The sequence below is a fragment of the Coccinella septempunctata genome, chromosome 1 (assembly GCF_907165205.1).
Source record: "Coccinella septempunctata chromosome 1, icCocSept1.1, whole genome shotgun sequence".
NCBI classification, from domain to species: domain Eukaryota; kingdom Metazoa; phylum Arthropoda; class Insecta; order Coleoptera; family Coccinellidae; genus Coccinella; species Coccinella septempunctata.
In genome coordinates, this window is record NC_058189.1 from 20,902,303 (window position 1) to 20,919,864 (window position 17,562).

The 17,562-nt window shown below is 34.3% G+C and overlaps 2 protein-coding genes across 6 annotated transcripts in view; both read left to right on the plus strand.

Moving 5' to 3' along the window:
- The first annotated feature begins 2,348 nt into the window (after window positions 1-2,348).
- Window positions 2,349-3,384, plus strand: LOC123319411. Its single transcript, XM_044906353.1, has 2 exons — window positions 2,349-2,861; window positions 2,916-3,384. The coding sequence occupies exons 1-2, from the start codon at window positions 2,430-2,432 to the stop codon at window positions 3,138-3,140; spliced, it is 657 nt and encodes a 218-aa protein (XP_044762288.1). The 5' UTR covers window positions 2,349-2,429; the 3' UTR covers window positions 3,141-3,384.
- Window positions 3,385-5,581: 2,197 nt separating this feature from the next.
- Window positions 5,582-17,562, plus strand: part of LOC123323020 — a 55,846-nt gene continuing 43,865 nt past the window's right edge. For 3 of the 5 annotated variants that reach the window (XM_044911203.1, XR_006539242.1, XR_006539243.1), the window contains exons 1-2: window positions 5,583-5,905; window positions 9,117-9,266. In XM_044911203.1, coding sequence (XP_044767138.1) covers window positions 5,802-5,905; window positions 9,117-9,266 — 254 coding nt within the window. In that variant the 5' untranslated portion in view covers window positions 5,583-5,801. Of the gene's footprint in view, window positions 5,906-9,116; window positions 9,267-17,562 lie in introns of all 5 variants that reach the window. The other 2 variants (XM_044911204.1, XR_006539244.1) reach the window with 1 other exon arrangement.

The window sequence follows — 17,562 nt, forward strand, 5'->3', positions numbered from 1 at the left end:
GTATAGAACACCTAGTGCATTTCAATTTTCAATTGAAGTCATTAAAATAAATCCCGTATAAATATGTAGGTAGGTATAATAAATTGAAAGCAATTCAATTTTCTAGATGTGATAGAAGTTTTTGAAATTCTGTCACTAACCATTCCAGGATAGGTACCTACTTTTTTTAAAATACCTTTTACGCAAAATTCGAAAAACCAACCGAATGATGCTTCAGAAGGTTGAAAATATAATGAAATTTTTCGTGTTTTAGGTTCAAAATATTTCATTTAAAATAAATCTAAAAGGTCTGCTCGATTACCCACTACCCCACTTACTTATAAAAGGCAGTTGGTTTCAAAAATGTGGCAACGACCTACTGGAGATTCAAATAAAAATTGTAATGAGCTCTTCTATGAACCAAGGTATTGATATATATTTTATAGCATATGTATACATCATTTGAACTCATTAATAGCGATTTGAAAATTGAACTATGGCTTTTTATATGAAATATATACAGGCCAAACAGACTCGTATACAACAGACCCTATACCCTGTACATCAAGTATACACGGTGAGTCTTTGACTCGTTCAAATATTTAAACAGTAGATTCTTGAGGTCAAAAGAAACATTTTTTTCTTATACCATTTTTTCCGATTCGGCCCTGATAAGAAGATAAAGCCATTTTAAGTTTTCATGAGCAGTGCCACCCTTGGAAAAACAAAATTACCTTCAGAATAATTAGCTAAATCTGTGACACTATACATCTGTGGATCTTTTAAACAGAGTTGTATTCAGCTAATGTATCCAATTTTTCAAATTTAACAAATACTTTTAAATTTTTGAACATCAAATTACTCGAAAACGGAGCATTATACGAGAAAATATGAAGAAAACTTTTATTAGATAGTGTCCAACTTAGTTTCAAGAGTTGGGTTCTTTGAATTTTTCAATTTTTGGTATTTTTATGGTACGTAATAGTCATAATGAGGAAACTGGAAGACGTGGTTATCCACGTCACAAGATATTATTATCTTATATGTGTTCGAAAAAGATGGATCGAGAAAATGAAAAACTATATTCCAAAATTCATTTCATTCGATAAATCCGTTTGTGAGGTAGAACTAAAAATAGTATTTTTTATGGTTTTTAACAGCCTGTATCTTTCAAATTGAGCCGATTCGAAAACAATTGTTAGGTAAAAAGTGCTTCTTTTAACCTCAAGAATCTACTGTTGAAATATTTGTCAAGTCAAGTCAAAGACTGATCCTGTATAGAGTAACGAAAAATGACGATCTTGATCAATTCGCAGCTTTCAATATAGAAATATATGGAATATTTAATTTATTTTCGAATATATATACCGAGTGGCTCATTTTGAGGGAGTAAATAAAGATATACACCAAAGTTGAAATTTTTTAAATGTAACACCCTGTATTTGACCTCAAAAATGGAATGGTAAGCTCAAATTATGATGAGTTTTTTCAGATCACCTTATACCTCAGAAGCGCCATTTACGAAAATATGTTTTTTCAAATAGCAATCAAAGATGAAACCAGTTACACCAGCTATACAGACAGTATTTTATCGAGGGGACAAATTGGCTACTCCTATACTGAAAAAATCAATTCTGATCAAAACTAATTTTCAAACATCAACTACAAAAAATTTCTTATTTCAAATGGCACTGACTGAAAATATTCTGAATTTTGTACTATTGTTAATGTTCTTCGTTTTCTTGAACAAAGTGAGAAAATAATTGGATCAATTTTGAATACTGGTTTATTTTTTCTGAATCTGGACATTTTTTTTCTATTCAAATTATTAGAAATATTCGATTATATTATTGTATTTCTATGATCGAAAATTTCTACTATCTGTGATCTTTTGCAAGCAGATATTGAGCTGCGTCTATATTTTCTCGGCCTACTTCGATGTCATCAATAATTCTTGAAGCGAGTATAAATAATTCAGTCGCGTAGTAGTCGTCTTTACACTTGATAGATGTCGATTATGAATTCTAAATGATACAATAGGTAATAGGTTCATCAAGAAATCAAGTTTACCTATACCTAGGTGTTGAAATGTCAATAGAATATGGTGATGTGGGATCGAAAATGAGACGGCAGGGTGTGAAAGTTCCAACAGCACTCTGCTGAATTGAACCACCACCATTTTGAAAAAAAGCAACTTGTGAAAGAAACAAGACAACGTATTTAAAAAACAATAGTGACCCAACACGGACCTTTTTTCAGGCGGTTTATTGTGTCGCCTGCAAAACATCTGAAAAATCATATGATTTATAATAAGTTTTGCAATAAGACATCATGGCTATGCAGATGATAAGGCCATATTCTTCATGTCGGAAGACTGGGCAACACTAAGATCTAAGGTAGAAAGGGGATTGCAGGTGTTGAAGGATTGGTTGGATGGAAGATTGTTAAGGATGAATATCAAGAAAACTTGTTATATGCCATTCTCCTGCAATGCTGCAGGTTGCCCCACGTTTGACTGCTTACATATGGAAGGAGACACTACATTTGAGATTCTACCTGTGAAGACATATAAATACCTGGGTGTGATAATAGACTGTCACCTAAGATGGGATATACATGTTAACAGTACAGTGAAAAAATTGAGATCCATTTTGTACATTTTTCGACGACTTAAGCCTATTCTTCTGCAGAGATATTTGAGAACTTTGTATTTTGCCTTAGTGGAAAGTCATATTCGTTATGGCATAGCAGTTTGGGGTGGTGCGTTGCATACACATTTGAAGCCGATCGAAATCATGCAAAGGAGATTTCTCAAACTCATTTACTCGAGGGATGGTAGGTACCCCTCGGATGCTCTGTATGAGGAGGCGGACGTTTTGGATGTAAGAAAGTTGTTTTTTTTTACCGCAGTCACTAATTATCATGTTGGTTATAAGGTGCGTTCTGTCCACCGGTATGATACTCGCTGTAAGGATCATTTTGTCGCACCATTGATGGTTAAGAGAACAACCCAGCGATCATACAGTTTTTTTGCTCCTAGGATGTATAACCGGCTGCCTGAGGAGGTTAAATCCTTAAGGGCTCTCCATCTGTTCAAAAAATATGTGAAAAAATATTTGCTAACTACAAATAGGAGAGAAATTCTTAATATCTTTAATTGATGCATTTGGGACAGTGTAAATAGATGATTGTATCTTGATATAGTAACGAAGTGGTGGTCTTGAAAATTGATTGAATTTTTTGTTGCTTTCTTTTTGACTTTGTTTTATTTTTATTGTTCATAAATTAGGCGAGACAAGTGGTTTCACTTATCGCCTTCTTCTGCTTTATCCGGAACTCTGATTATAGATATAAATTTTTTTGTAATACAATGTAATAGTCCGAATAAAGTTATTATTATTATTATTATTATTATCATAATAGAGATGGAAGCGATTCAAGACGCTCTTTTGGAGTTATACCCATACTACTTGGAATTCGGCTCCACACGCCATTTGACTTCATGATGTTATTGGTTATTGGGGACTTTTGAGGTTTAGTTGATTTTTCAAATATTTGACATGGCCGATAGATATTCCTCACGTTGCCAAAAAAAAACAATATTTTCTCTGATAGGTAGAGGTAGCCAAGTTTTCTGCCATATACAGGGTGAGTCTTTGATTCGTACAAATATTTTAACAGTAGATTCTTGAGGTCAAAACAAACACGTTTTTTAGCTATATTTCAATATCGACTTCGCTAATTAACAGACTTTAGTATCGGGAGAAAGAAGTCAACTATGGGTCTTCTCAGTATTATTCTTTATTGCGTTTTTCCTATACCATTTTTTACAATTAGGCCCTGATAAAAAGATAAACCTAGCCGTTTTAAGTTTGCATAATGAGCTATGCCATCTCTGGAAAAACATAATTCCCTTCAGAATAACAAGCAATCTGTGCCACTACACATCAGTGTAGTGCATTTTTTTATATCTATATTTATGCCTTTCGGTTGCTTTAATCATTTTACAATCCTTGAAATGTCCCCGGCTCTCCAATCCAAGAGCATGATATGGAATAATATTTATATTGTGTTTTTAAGGTGAGTTTTAACATTATCAATGCGTTTTTTCGTGTTCTGTGCATTATATTAATGGTTTCGTCACATGAAGCCTCCACTACGAATGTGTTCATTGTGTTCTGTGATAGTGTCGAAGTTTTATATAGTCCATTCAAGAATGATTGACATCCCAACAGGCCTTTAAAGTCCAGACGCAGCTTAATATCTGGTCACAAAAGATATTCAATAATTTCTATAGTTTCAATCACAGAACTGGAATATATAAATATAACCTAGAATAATATTTGAAAAGAAGAAATATTGAAATTCTGAGCATATTAATCAACATTCAAAATTGATACAATTATTTTTTCAATTTGTAAAATTGAATTGAGAACATAAAAAGCAATACAAAATTCAAATTTTCGTCGGTCAGTGCATAGATTCACATATAGATCACTGTAAATTCCGCAACACAAAATCTCAATTAAAGGCTTATTACCAACTTATTAAATTCAATTTTCCATAGCGACCCGAGATGTCAATCATTCTTGAATGGACTATATAATCTCTTTATATAAGATATCGCTATATCTTCTTAATTAGTAGTTGAGGCGTTCTGTGACGAAACCATAAATATAATTTCCTGAAATTTTTTAGGGTTTTCACTCCCAATCTCTGAAACAAAATCAATTAAAAAATTGAAATAAAAGATTTGCTCCTGCGTTAATTCTTGCACTAATTTGTCAGGAGCAAATGAAATAGAAAAAACTGTTGTCTGAGAATGAACTGAAAGAAAACTTTTAATTATATAAAGTAACGTTTCGGATTCTATATGAGGCATGACACTCCTTCATCAGACGAAAATCAATTTCCGAAAATCTTCATTTCAATTTTTCAATTGATTTTATTCCAGAGATTGGGAGTGAAAACTCTAAAAAGTTTCAGGAAATGCAGAATCCTCCCAGAATGAATTTCAATCGATACATAAATATAATGCACAAAACACGAAAAAAAGGCCTGCATAATGTCAACACACACCTTGAAAACACAATAGATAATATGATATATAATATTTTCTTCCATATACTTGGATTTGAAAGCCAGTGACATTGTAACCTCCAGTTTCATAATCAAATTGAAAGTCTCTAAGAAGCTTCCTTTAGTGCCATTTTTAGTAGGGTTAAATGGAAGAGCTTTAAAATCAAAGGGGGTTTAAGTTGATAAAACTGGCCTTCGGTGTTTAGTCGAATATATTTATAGGTATATAGTCCATTCAAGAATGATTTACATCTCGGGTGGCTATGGAAAATCAAATTCAAGTTGGTAATAGCCCATATATTTTCCATAACCACGATGTCAATCATTATTGAATGGACTATAAATAAATATATCTATTAAATATCTTTCGATTTTCAATCAAAATGAGAATTAAAAGAAGCAACAAATAATTTCAACCGACGGAAAATCTTATACGGAAACCCAATTTCTCCGCCAATGCTTTTCCTGCCACGGTCCGCAGATACTCGTGAACCTTCTAACAACGGATCCGTGATCCGTCAGTCAGTAGTCAGTAGACGTTATACGAATAGCAGGAATGTCTGTGTTTCTCGAACAGAACTTACGTATCGCAGCGGCTAGAAAACAACTTTAACTGACATCCGTCAGTTTCGCATATTATTTTTACAAAATTTATCAATTTATTTCACGTTTTTCGAGTGATTTTAACACATATCGTACGATCCCATTTGCCGGTAGTCTAGTGATTAAGACATACGGTGACCATGGAGTTCCAGTTCAATGTGAACGAGTATTTTAAAAGGCCTATTGTCGAGATCGGCAATACTTTGCTGCCCCCAGACTTCGTAGGAGACCGTAGGGCGTTGTGGTATGTGAATCCTTTTTTTTCCCTATATTAAATATGACTTTTACGAGATATTCAAATTATTGTGTTTCGAATCAGTTGATGCGAATTTGAACCAAACTCGAGATCAAACTACAATGACAGTTTCAAAGGACTCGATCAGATTGAATTCGATAAATTATTAATTACTTGCTATAATTTCGTGATTCATTTACGCCTTCGAACTGAAATGAGACATGAACATCACGCTCACAAAATTGAATCATTTATGGTTTCTGTTGGGGATTGAATTTAATTAGAAATGTCCAATATTTCATACAGGTGTTGATTTTTTTCTCCTAACATCTTCATTCGAGTTTTCATTGCTAAAAATATTAAGCTGATATTTATTTAACAAACTTCAAGGTATGATCATATGACATGAGAAAATCTACTGCGTGTGAACATGGGCGCCCGCAGAAATTAATTTTTCTCAGGGGGGGCAAAATATCATGTACGGTTAGTTTTACTTATAGAAAAATTACTCTAACGGTGACTATCGAAAAATTTCCAAAAAGATGGAATAAATTAAATGATCGTCTAGACCGAACGGATACATCGAGCTCCATAAAATCTTCAGATTTTCAACTAGAGGAGTTGCTCCGAGAGTTGCTCTTTCAGAATATGTATCACATATCCATCTACGGTTAGTTTTATTGAAAGAAAAATAACTCTAACGGTAACTATCGAAAAATTTTCAAAAAGATGGAATAAATTAAATAACCGTCAAGACCGAACGGCTGCATCGAGCTCCATAAAATCTTCAGATTTTCAACTAGAGGAGTTGCTCTTTCAGAATATGTATCACATATCCATCTACGGTTAGTTTTACTGAAAGAAAAATTACTCTAACGGTGACTATCAAAAAATTTCCAAGAAGATGGAATAAATTAAATGATTGTCTAGACCGAACGGATGCATCGAGCTCCATAAAATCTTCAGATTTTCAACTAGAGGAGTTGCTTTTTCAGAATATGTATCAAATTTCCATTAACCGTTAGTTTTATTGAAAGAAAAATTACTCTAACGGTGACTATCAAAAAATTTACAAAAAGATGGAATCAATTAAATGATCGTCAAAACCGAACGGCTGCAAAGAGCTCCATAAAATCTTCAGATTTTCAACTAGAGGAATTGCTCTTTCAGAATATGTATCACATTTCCAATTACGGTTAGATTTATTGCGAGAAAAATCACTCTAACGGTGACTATCGAAAAATTTTCAAAAACATGGAATCAATTAAATGATCGTCAAGACCGAACGGCTACATCGAGCTCCATAAAATCTTCAATGTTATAAATATGGCCGACCTTAGATGCGAAAGATTCAATATTTCATTTTATGTTTTTTTGAGAATCTCGTTTCAAAGGCTGAAATCAGATGATCTAAATATTGTATGAAAATGGATTTTTTGAAGTAATCTTCAGCTGAAGATGCTTCATAATTAGATATGAACCATTCATTTGTTATCCGCAAATTCGTGGTTTTCCAATCTCTATATTTGAGACTTTGAGCAATAGATGAAGCTTCGGAAAAAATTTCTGTGAAGCATGCATCATCGGAATAATATTTTCCACATATATCTATAATAAAATTTATGTGACGTTGCATGAACATCTACAAAATTATAATAATAATAATAATAATAATAATAATAATAGACATTGGATGAAAATATTTATAAAGTCATGCAGAAGGCGGTACTGCTCGGAACGGCGAGAACTGTACGCAAGTACATGGGGAATGCAGAGGAACACCGTCTGCTCCGACAGGAAGTGCGGGCGGAGCAGGAATCCAACCTACAACAGGCAGGGAGCCGAGGAGCGACCCGGACCCGACCACCACCACGAGCCCGAAAACCTGAAAAGGGCTCCAACAGAGCTTAATCCTTTTGATATCTGAGATATCTGGGATAAGTGAATTTTCCTTCGGAGAGGAGTGTGAAAGCCGAAAGGCTAAAGTCATAGACATTGATAAAAACATCTTGTAGTGTATTTGCTATTGGTTCCAATATATTTGAATCGAGAGTTCGGTCTAGTTGGTAAATCATTTCATTGATGATATGATAATGAACTCGATAATGAACTTTATGCTCCTGAATTGTGTCAGGTTATTAAATGACACAGGCTTTGTCTTTAGTGGATTTCCTTAGGTTTATTATTCAGATATTAAAATTGCAACAACCTTGTAGATGAGAGACTTTGAAGATCACTTTCACTCCGGATATTTTAAGGATGAGAAATTGTCCAATAAGGAAATTTTATCAACCTGGATTCAACTGAAAAGGTTCCGAAACCTTTTCAACTAGTAGATAATCTAAATACCAGTACCAAAGCCTTTTTAAACACCTTCACAAAAAAGGCTGTGCCACTACTAGTAGAGGTTAATTGGTAAATATGAAGTAGTCATGGAAATTCTCATAATTTTCTCATTTCCCGAGCGTCTTCTTGAATATCTGGAATGAAAGTGATTCAAAATCTCTCATAACCTGACACAACATAAGAGCATAAAGTTCATTATCAATGTAAATAACCTGCCTACTTGACCGAACTAGTTTTTGAGTTTTTTTATTGGAAGAACAATTCTGCAAAATTTAGGTTTTGAGAATATCCGGGTTTTGGTTGTACTCCCATGCAGCATGCTTGAAACAGGCCCATGTCTGGAGACATGCTCCAGCCCCCGAAATTTGAATTTTTCTTTTTTTTCTCCAAACTTTTGTACTAGTTTTGTAGCGAAATGTACCGTTGAAAAAAAGTTTCGTACCTCTAATTAAAATGATGAAAATACGATTTTCAGTTTGGGGGGTCGTAGACATGTTCACTCTCCACTTTTGAAATTGCAAAATTTTTTCTTTTCAGAGTTTCGTACTAGTTTTGTACCGAAATGTAGCGTCAAGAAAAATTTGTATACCCCAAGATTAAGAGGTCTTAGGAAACCTCGGTTTCCGAAACAAGCTAAAACGTGTGTACTAGTTTTGTACCGAAATGTACCGTTGAAAAAAGTTTTGTACCCTAATTTAAGTGAAGAAAATATACAGTTCAGTTTGGGGGAACTTAGGAGACCCTCCAAGAAACCTGTGAAATTTATAAGAACACGTATTCAGAAACATCAAAAATGAAAAAGAAATTACTGTGCAATTTTGTTTTATTCTTAAATTCGTTTATATTATTACAATCACTCAATTCTTCGTTGCAGGAACACCGTAAATAAAGTTGCAGAGATAGTGAATGAAATGGGGGAAGCATCCGCTCACGCACAAGGACTTAATAAACCAATTACCACAGCAGAGCGCCTGAGGCAGTCTGATCAAAACCTCTACCTTCTAGTCGACAATGATGCAAATAAGTAAGTTCTTTTTGAAAAATTCGATTCTATTACAGCAATTCCAGAAGAGGGTCAAATATTCAGCTTGAAGATGTAAGTAAGGTGTCTAAAACTGTGGTGTACTCAATCACTTTGATTCGATTTTGTTTCATTTTTGTCGGGGATATCGAAAGATACTGTATTGGAAATACGTAATGTGTGATGTGAACATGTATTAAGAAACAGAAATACATGAATCTATTCGATTTTTTTCTTCAAATATTCTTCACGAGTAGATATAGTGAAAATTATTTTTCCTTCAACTGAATATGTTGGATATTTGACCAATCAACTCTGTTTTATTAAAATCATATTTAGTTACCCTTCTTATGAGTACAATTTGTCAAACAGAAATTATCTTGAAGAATAATATAGTAAATACTGTAAATCACAAATATTCCTCATATGGGCCTGTTTATATTATCATATTTTGAACTCGTTGATCGATATTCGATATCAACGCAAAACAAAAGAAAACGGGAGAGTTTCTTTGGTAGACCAAGGATAGAACGAAGCAAATGACATGGTGGCGCCGCCACGAAACTGATCCCATATTCCCGATTTTCTGAAATGTTGATGCTTGCAAAAAGTGACAGGTGCACACACCGGTGTTTTAGACATCTAAGATGTAGGAGTATGCTTTTCAAACAACGTAGGAGTCAGCGTTATGTTTCCGAATGTCAAATTTGACTGATGAATGAAGATTTGAATTAACCAGAGTACGTAATCCTTTTTTTGCCTATACAAGGTGATTCCGGAGGAAACATACAGATTTTGGGAGAAGTTTACACCAGTCAAGAAAGTTTCGAAACCTTGTTTGGTTTATGGCTGGGGGCCTCTATTGAGACACTACAAACTACATTTGTCCGATTCGACCGATTTTAGTTTTACCAATAACTTTGGTATTGCTCTTTTTTTTTGTATGAAATTTTCAGTGTAGTACAATATGAATAGGTACATTCAATAATATGAAAAATTTAATATGGATTTTTCATTTGATGAAACTATTTCAGAACTCAGGAACAGCTTTGCATGTTGCATCATTTGACGATACAGCTTCACCACCTAGTTCAGAATATTCTCACCGCATTGGAGCAAAGTTTCGATATTAATAATAACCGAAAACCTGGAAAGGCCTCCAACAGAGGCTTTTGATCCTTTTGATATCTGAGATATCAGGGATGAATTTTCCTCTAGAGAAGAGTGTGAAAGCCGCAAGGCTAAAGTCATAAAAGGTCTTTATTTTAACCTCAGCGAAGTCGAGCTACAAGCTTCTCCACTTAACTGAGAATTATTATTCTTATTTCGAAACTATTTCTCGAAAAAACCGGAGTTGTACCAAAAAAATTGATAACACTGGAAACTCATTATAGTTGGATCTGAATCGGATAACGAAGTTTTGGAAAGGCAATGCACAGGATGTTTTTTCAACCCGTACACAGAATTTTAAGTTATCACAATAACACCCCGGTATTTATACATATTGTACTACACTGAAAATTTCATCAAAATTGAATGAAGGATACCAAAGTATCGAAGTATGATAAAAGTAAAATCGGTCGAATCTGACAAATCACCCTGTAGAGTCTCAATAGAGGCCCATAGCCATAAACCAAACATTGTTTCGAATTTCTTGATTTGTGTAAACTTCCCCTAGAATCTGACGGTGTTCTTCGGAATCACCCTGAATAAGAGGTGTTGAAATTCAAAAAGTTCAATTTTTTTACTAAACAAATTTTAGTAATGAATTTTGTGAAATTGCCAAATAATGACCTCTTTTCGTTTGTAAAAACCTAATTGCAATGTCTGAAAATTCTTCAATATTGGTTGAGGACAATTGCTAGAAAATTCTGTATAGAATTTTATGCTTCTAGAATATCCCACATTTCTTGTCCTCTCAATATAACGGAGACAAAGAATTAATTATTGTGGTTTCATAGTTATGGTCTCATGGTCATCAGAACAACTGTGTTTTCAGTTGAAAGCACTCCGTAATAATAAGGTACTCATCTAGAGAACAGAAGAACCTCACAAATCACAAATGTCGAGTGTTGGAACATTAGACAGCTATACCTCATTTATCGGGATGCCAATCACTTTTAGTTTTTATGCAAGTAACAATATCAAATTAATTAATTAATACCTATCATCATTAGTATAAATACTCAATGCTATTATTCCACTACCTGCTGAAATTATGAAAGCATTCCTACAGTGGAATAGTTTGTACCATGATGCTCTCAACTTTCACTTTTTCCACAGTATTCAAAATAAATTGATGTTTTATATGAATATGCAAAGTTCATTTCTGTGAAAGCATAACATGAAAGATAAGGAAAGTGAAAATTGTTTGCTTAAATACTGATGATCACCTAGCCTTTCATCAAATTGATTAAATTTTCGAACCACTTTTCCTTAAAAACATTGCAGTGGCGGCTCATAGGTAAAAGAAATGGGTGTTCTGCCTCGGAATCAGAAAACGGTACTGACCCAGTATAATGGACAGATTGTTAAGAATAAATATTTTAGAAATAATAAATTACAGGTCTTTCGTTTTTTTTTTCACAATCTTCATGTTTGAGAAGGTTGGTGTTAAGGTGCACTTATTCATGCGAATTCTTCATTTTATCTCTGAATATTGTGCAAATACGATTCATCAAGTTTCTATGCAATATTGACATTTCCTGGTAATGCAAATTCTGTTTGGTTGTTCAGTTCTTGAATTCTCATGATTTATTTTTATTTTTCCACTCAAATGGAATAATTCATCAACACCCGTTTTCTACTACAGTTCTTAACTATCAAAAAGTAGAATAGGGTGGGCAAAATTCGTTGTCTACTGAGGGGATATCGAGAACTATAGCAGCTAGAAGAAAACGGATGACATATTCTTCTTTTTTCATGACTAACCCAAATCTGAAAACAGAATCGGCTTATCATTTTTAGATTTCGAGTTATAAACGAAAATTGAGATTTTGACGATTCCGAGAAGTTCTCATAAATTATTTGTCTTTGAAGTTACAGTTCTGAAACTTGAACGTTCTTAGGCACTTTCATACGGAGAATCTACTGACAAAAGATATTTTTCCAATTCAAAAATAACAAGTTCAATAAAAGTTTGCATCTAAAAAAATGAAAATTTACTTAATGATTCGAAATGAGAGAAATATTTTGAGCTCATCAGTGGATTCTACGTAAAAAAGGGGCTTTAGAATGTTCAAGTTTCAGATTCGTAACTTCAAAGACAAAAAAGTTATTAGAACTTTACGGAATTGTAAAACTCAAAAACGTATCGTAAGATGCTGTGGTTCTCACCATTCTTTGTTTGTCCGAAAAAGAGCTCGGAAATGTGTCATCCGTTTTCTTCCAACTGTCATAGTTCTCGAGATCCTATCAGTAGACAACGAATTTTGCCCACCCTGTACACAATATAAGGCTACAACGCATTCTTCGTTTTTCAAATGACATGCCAAAATATTAGAGAGCAGACAACTACGAAATGGAAGATAACTATATAGGACGGACAAAAATATTGTATTGGATGTGGGAAACAGCGTACGCTGTAAAACCAAAGAGTAACAACTTGATACTCTTTGGTAAAACCGCCCCTCTGAATACACAGGGTGATTCATCGCGATGACGTTTATAGAAAACTAATCACAATTTGCGTGCTGGAATTTTCTACAACGAACTTTCTCTCTGACATATTTTCACGCCTCTGAATCTTCCAGTTATACTCGAAACAACCTACCACTTTCTCATTTCAAATGGCAGAACCGTAAAACAGACTAAAGTGAGACCTAGGATATGTGACAAAAACTGAATGAAATGTGTGAATTGAGACTTTTAGTCCGAGTGCTGGCGACGAAAATCGGCAAGAAAATATAGAGAGGAAGCTCAATAGGAGATCGAAAATACTCGGCTCCCTTTGGTATCTCAACACGTCACGTCACAACTCGTGCGTTGTCGTAACTATCATATAATCAGGCAGTGCAATTTGAATAATATTAATTTGGCACAAAAGAACAGAACTTCTGCTGAGCCATTAATCTTCGATTCTGACTAACAACTAACAAGCAATAGAGAGAAACTCTATTCTAGTGAAAATATAAAATGATCTTGAAATTTCAAGAACTTGGCGACGCCTACTCGCAGGGGTTGGGTGGCATGTTATTCCAATTATAAGAGCGTTTCGCCCTTCTCAAACGTCGACTTGAGATACACCTGATTGAAAGAGGCTGTTGAAATTTTTTTGGCTGAAATTTTTCGAATTGGTTACCAGGTTAGTTTCTCAAAAATTGCATTCATTCAAGAAAATAGGAATTCTATGTATGAGGATTTACAGAATATAACAAATCCTTTGAAAAAACAAACCATAAAAATTCCTATAACCATCAAACATTGTCTCAATTGGATATCGATTGAAATTTATTCTGTCAGGCAACAATTTTTTCTAGTTAATTTGCTCCTGACAAATTAGTGCAAGAATTTACGCAGGAGCAAATCGTTGATTTCATTTTTAATTGATTTTGTTTCAGACATTGGGAGTGAAAACCCTAAAAAGTTTATGAAGAGTTTGTCTCAATTCACCGACAAAATATGCGTGTTTCCAAAAATCGATAAAATATCCTAACCTTTTTTTTATAACGAAAGCCCTAGTGCCCCAGCTGTTCCTTATATCTTTTCGAATGTGTGAAACGGCTGGCTAATAGAGGATAGAGGAATGTAACAGATTTACTCAGAAAATTTTGTTTCTTTCCGACGCCCTAGAGCTCTAACTTTAAGGATCAAAACGAACTTGTATTCTCGAATGGTGGAGATGTCGACTAACTGAATTTAACTCGAGGAGATCGGCCGGGTACTGTAGTCAAATGAGCCTAGCTTCTTCAAGGTAACTAAATTTTCAACAAAAAAGACACAAAATCAGATGATCATAAAAAAACATGGGAACGAAAGTACTTCTACATCAACATGAGAATTACGATTTTAGTTGAAAAATACATGCATCTTCTTAACACCTTTGGAAAAAACAGCATGTAACAACTTCAATAACAAGGTTGGTATCGGATGGTAGCAATGTACAGAGATTCTATCATCCATGTATTCGCAAAGCATGCAACAGGGCTGCTATTCTCGAGCATTCGCAATATATGCCATCGTACGGATCAAAAAACGTTGGAATGTTTTTAACACAAATAGCAGAGTTTTCCAGAGTTTCACCAAAGCTTTGTGTTTGGCCCATATGAAAGCACCAAATTCTTTGGTGAAACTCTGGAAAACTCGGCTATTTGCTGTTAAAAACATCACAACGTTTTTCGATGCGTACGATCGCATATATTGCGAATGCTCGAGAATACCAGCCCTGGTCATGAACAATTCTAAAATGTCGTAAAGTGGAAGCAGATATAGCTTACAAATACCAAACAAAATAAATGATAATTCCGTCAAATTTCATCCGCTTTTTATCATTCCCACCACATTACAATACATAGAACTGATTCCTCTAAAATCAGTGTTAATATTCAAACTATTCTTATGAACCTTGATCTAAAATGATTTCAGGAACTCCCTCTTGTACCTATTAGGCGCTGTTCACAAAACTTTTGCATCCGAAAAATTCATACCTGTCATTGCCTGTCTTGACATATTGCGGTCTCTAATGTGTTCCTCTATCCGTGTTTTAAAATTTCTACTACTTTTCTACAGTTTGTCGTTTATAGGTCTCATCGCAATCAGTACAATCTAAACTCATCCATAGAATATAGCACTCCTGATTTGTTTAGTGGAGAGGTTCTTTCTTTTATTTTAGAAAAAACATTTCTGCCTAGAGAACAAGGCATGCGTTTTGCCACAAATAACCTGTCGCCCACACTAATATGTTTATTTAAGATTTTAATAATGGAAGATGTGATGGCCGGGTAGTACGGCAAAGAGTGAAATCTTGTTGAAATGTTGGTAATCTGAGGGATTGCTTGCACTCTCCCTGTAGCAGGATCAGTGGTATGTCCTGGGGTATTGAAAAGACACCTACTCATGTACTCGGATACGAGTTGCTAATCAACAAGTTGTAAAGTTTATGTAAATTGTTTTGCAGACATTGGGGGCTGACTGAGTTTTTCAAGACGGCCTTTGAGGCCTAAAATGAGGTTAATTTTCTGTTTATACTCACTTGTATTCTGTTTACGATCGAGAACATGTTTCTATTGTTTTTTTTTAATTTAAAATGGTCAAGAAAATTTATTTCCCTATGCACCCATTCCATCAATTTTCTAGGATGGCTATTTCAAATTTCAAAAAGAAGAGGAACATGCGCTCCATCGTAAACAGAATTTCGTTTCATTTTGATCGTTGGAGGTGGGGTCCTAGGGCTGTCATAATGAAACAAATTTTTTTCTGAGTATATCTGATACATTCTTCTATCCATCAATTATTTTGTCCGGACATTTTAGATTTGAAAAAGTCTACTTCATCGTAGACTGAATAACTCATTTAGATCCTCGAAGCTCTAGTATGAACAAAAAAATTATGTTACGGTATTTTAGTCATCTAGCCATCAATTGGCCGGCTATTTTGAACCGACTTTCCTCTTGGGGAAGGAAATCCTTAAAACATTCTGAAATCTGAATAGAAACAGGGTGTCCCCAGTTCGAGTGCCTATTAGACTTTTCTGGAGAACTGGACTGATATGATTGAATATTCCATATTGAATACTTTTCTGTTAAAACCATAGTACCATTGGAATAGCTTTTAAAACATCGAAAAAAACCGAAAAAAATTGAGATATGCGTATTCAGTATTATGTTCGATATTCCTATTCTAAATACATTTTTGAAGTCGAAGAATGTGGAAATATTGTACGTTTTATGAATATTGAAAAACTTGTCAAAGGGTGTGCCAAATGTTGGGATCAAGACTCGCACAAAACTTTCGTTTTTCAAATTATTATAATAGAATTATTAGAAACCTAATTTTTTATGATTGCGTTGGAGTCTGCGAAGAAAAATAATTATAGTGTCAATTATAACCCACATGGTCACATGGTACAGCATCAGTTTGAGAAGTCTTGAATTCAACCGAATTAGAAAATTGGAAAATGAATAAAAATAAAATATTGAATAATGAATTTCTTTGATATACCTTCAAAATCATCATGGAAAAAGCTTTCATTCATCAAATGTAATTGATCAAAACACATTCTAGCATGCTGGAAATGCATTTATTAGAGGTAATAGCATGAAATTCATACATACCCAATAGTTTAGAAATATTTCCAACAGAACTCTCTAGGTTATTCAATAGCTAGAAGTACTTGATTGTCTCTATTCCAAAGTTTCTAATCAATGATGAAAAATAATGATCTAGAATTTTAACACACTTTGAATAATTTCCTTCCAATCCTTTTCTCTGTTTCGTTTCTATCACCTCCTTCATGAACATAGTCAATAAAATCTTAATATCAATTCCTAGTTAATCACCAATTTCATTGCTCGATTTTATTTCACAATTCAGCCCCTTCAAATGCAGTTTTTTCAAAGATTGTTGTTCTTTGTTTACGAAACTAAACATAACTCCTCATTTGAAAGATTCTCATTTTAAACTAACTGCATATGGAGACAAAATGTAGGGCATCAAAATAAATATAAATAAAACTGAATTCTTAGACTGTGACCGTAAACTGCATCAAGATGCTACTCTTCTTGAACAGAATTCCAATAGAAAGGGTGCACAAATTCGCGTATTTGGGTTCCATAATAATGGACCAGCTGGATCCGGATGTGGAGATTACACGCAGAATAGACATGGCACATTCGTGAAAATGAAAACATTTCTTTGTAACGACCACGTTAACTTAGTGTTAGGACAAAGAATGGTAAAGTGCTATGCTTTGGACAGTGCTTTTGTATGGGCCTTGAAATTGTCAACAATGAACCGTATTGAAGTATTAGAAATGTGAATACATAGACGAATGCTTAAAATTTCCTGAACACCACACAAAACTAACGAAGAAGTGCTAAGAATAGCCAATAAGAGTAGGCAATTACTTAAAGTAATCAAGTGTAGGAAGGTGTGTTATCTGGGCCATGTAATCAGGGGAAGTCGTTATCGAATATTGCAGCTGATGGGAAAATAGGAGGTCTAAGGGGTGTAGGAAGAAGACAAGCTTCCAGCCTTAAAAACCTTCGGGAGTGGAGCGGAATACGAGGTTCAGGACAACTTCTGCATATTGCATATGGCTAAGGATCGAAAAGCCTTCTCAGTTGTGATTGCCAACGTCGGA

Bases quoted from the DNA above. Each gene is read 5' to 3' on its own strand.
- LOC123319411 (XM_044906353.1), top strand. From the start codon at position 2,430: ATGAATATCAAGAAAACTTGTTATATGCCATTCTCCTGCAATGCTGCA. The intron at 2,862-2,915 runs GTAAGAAAGTTG...GTTGGTTATAAG, and splicing joins AGGAGGCGGACGTTTTGGAT to GTGCGTTCTGTCCACCGGTA.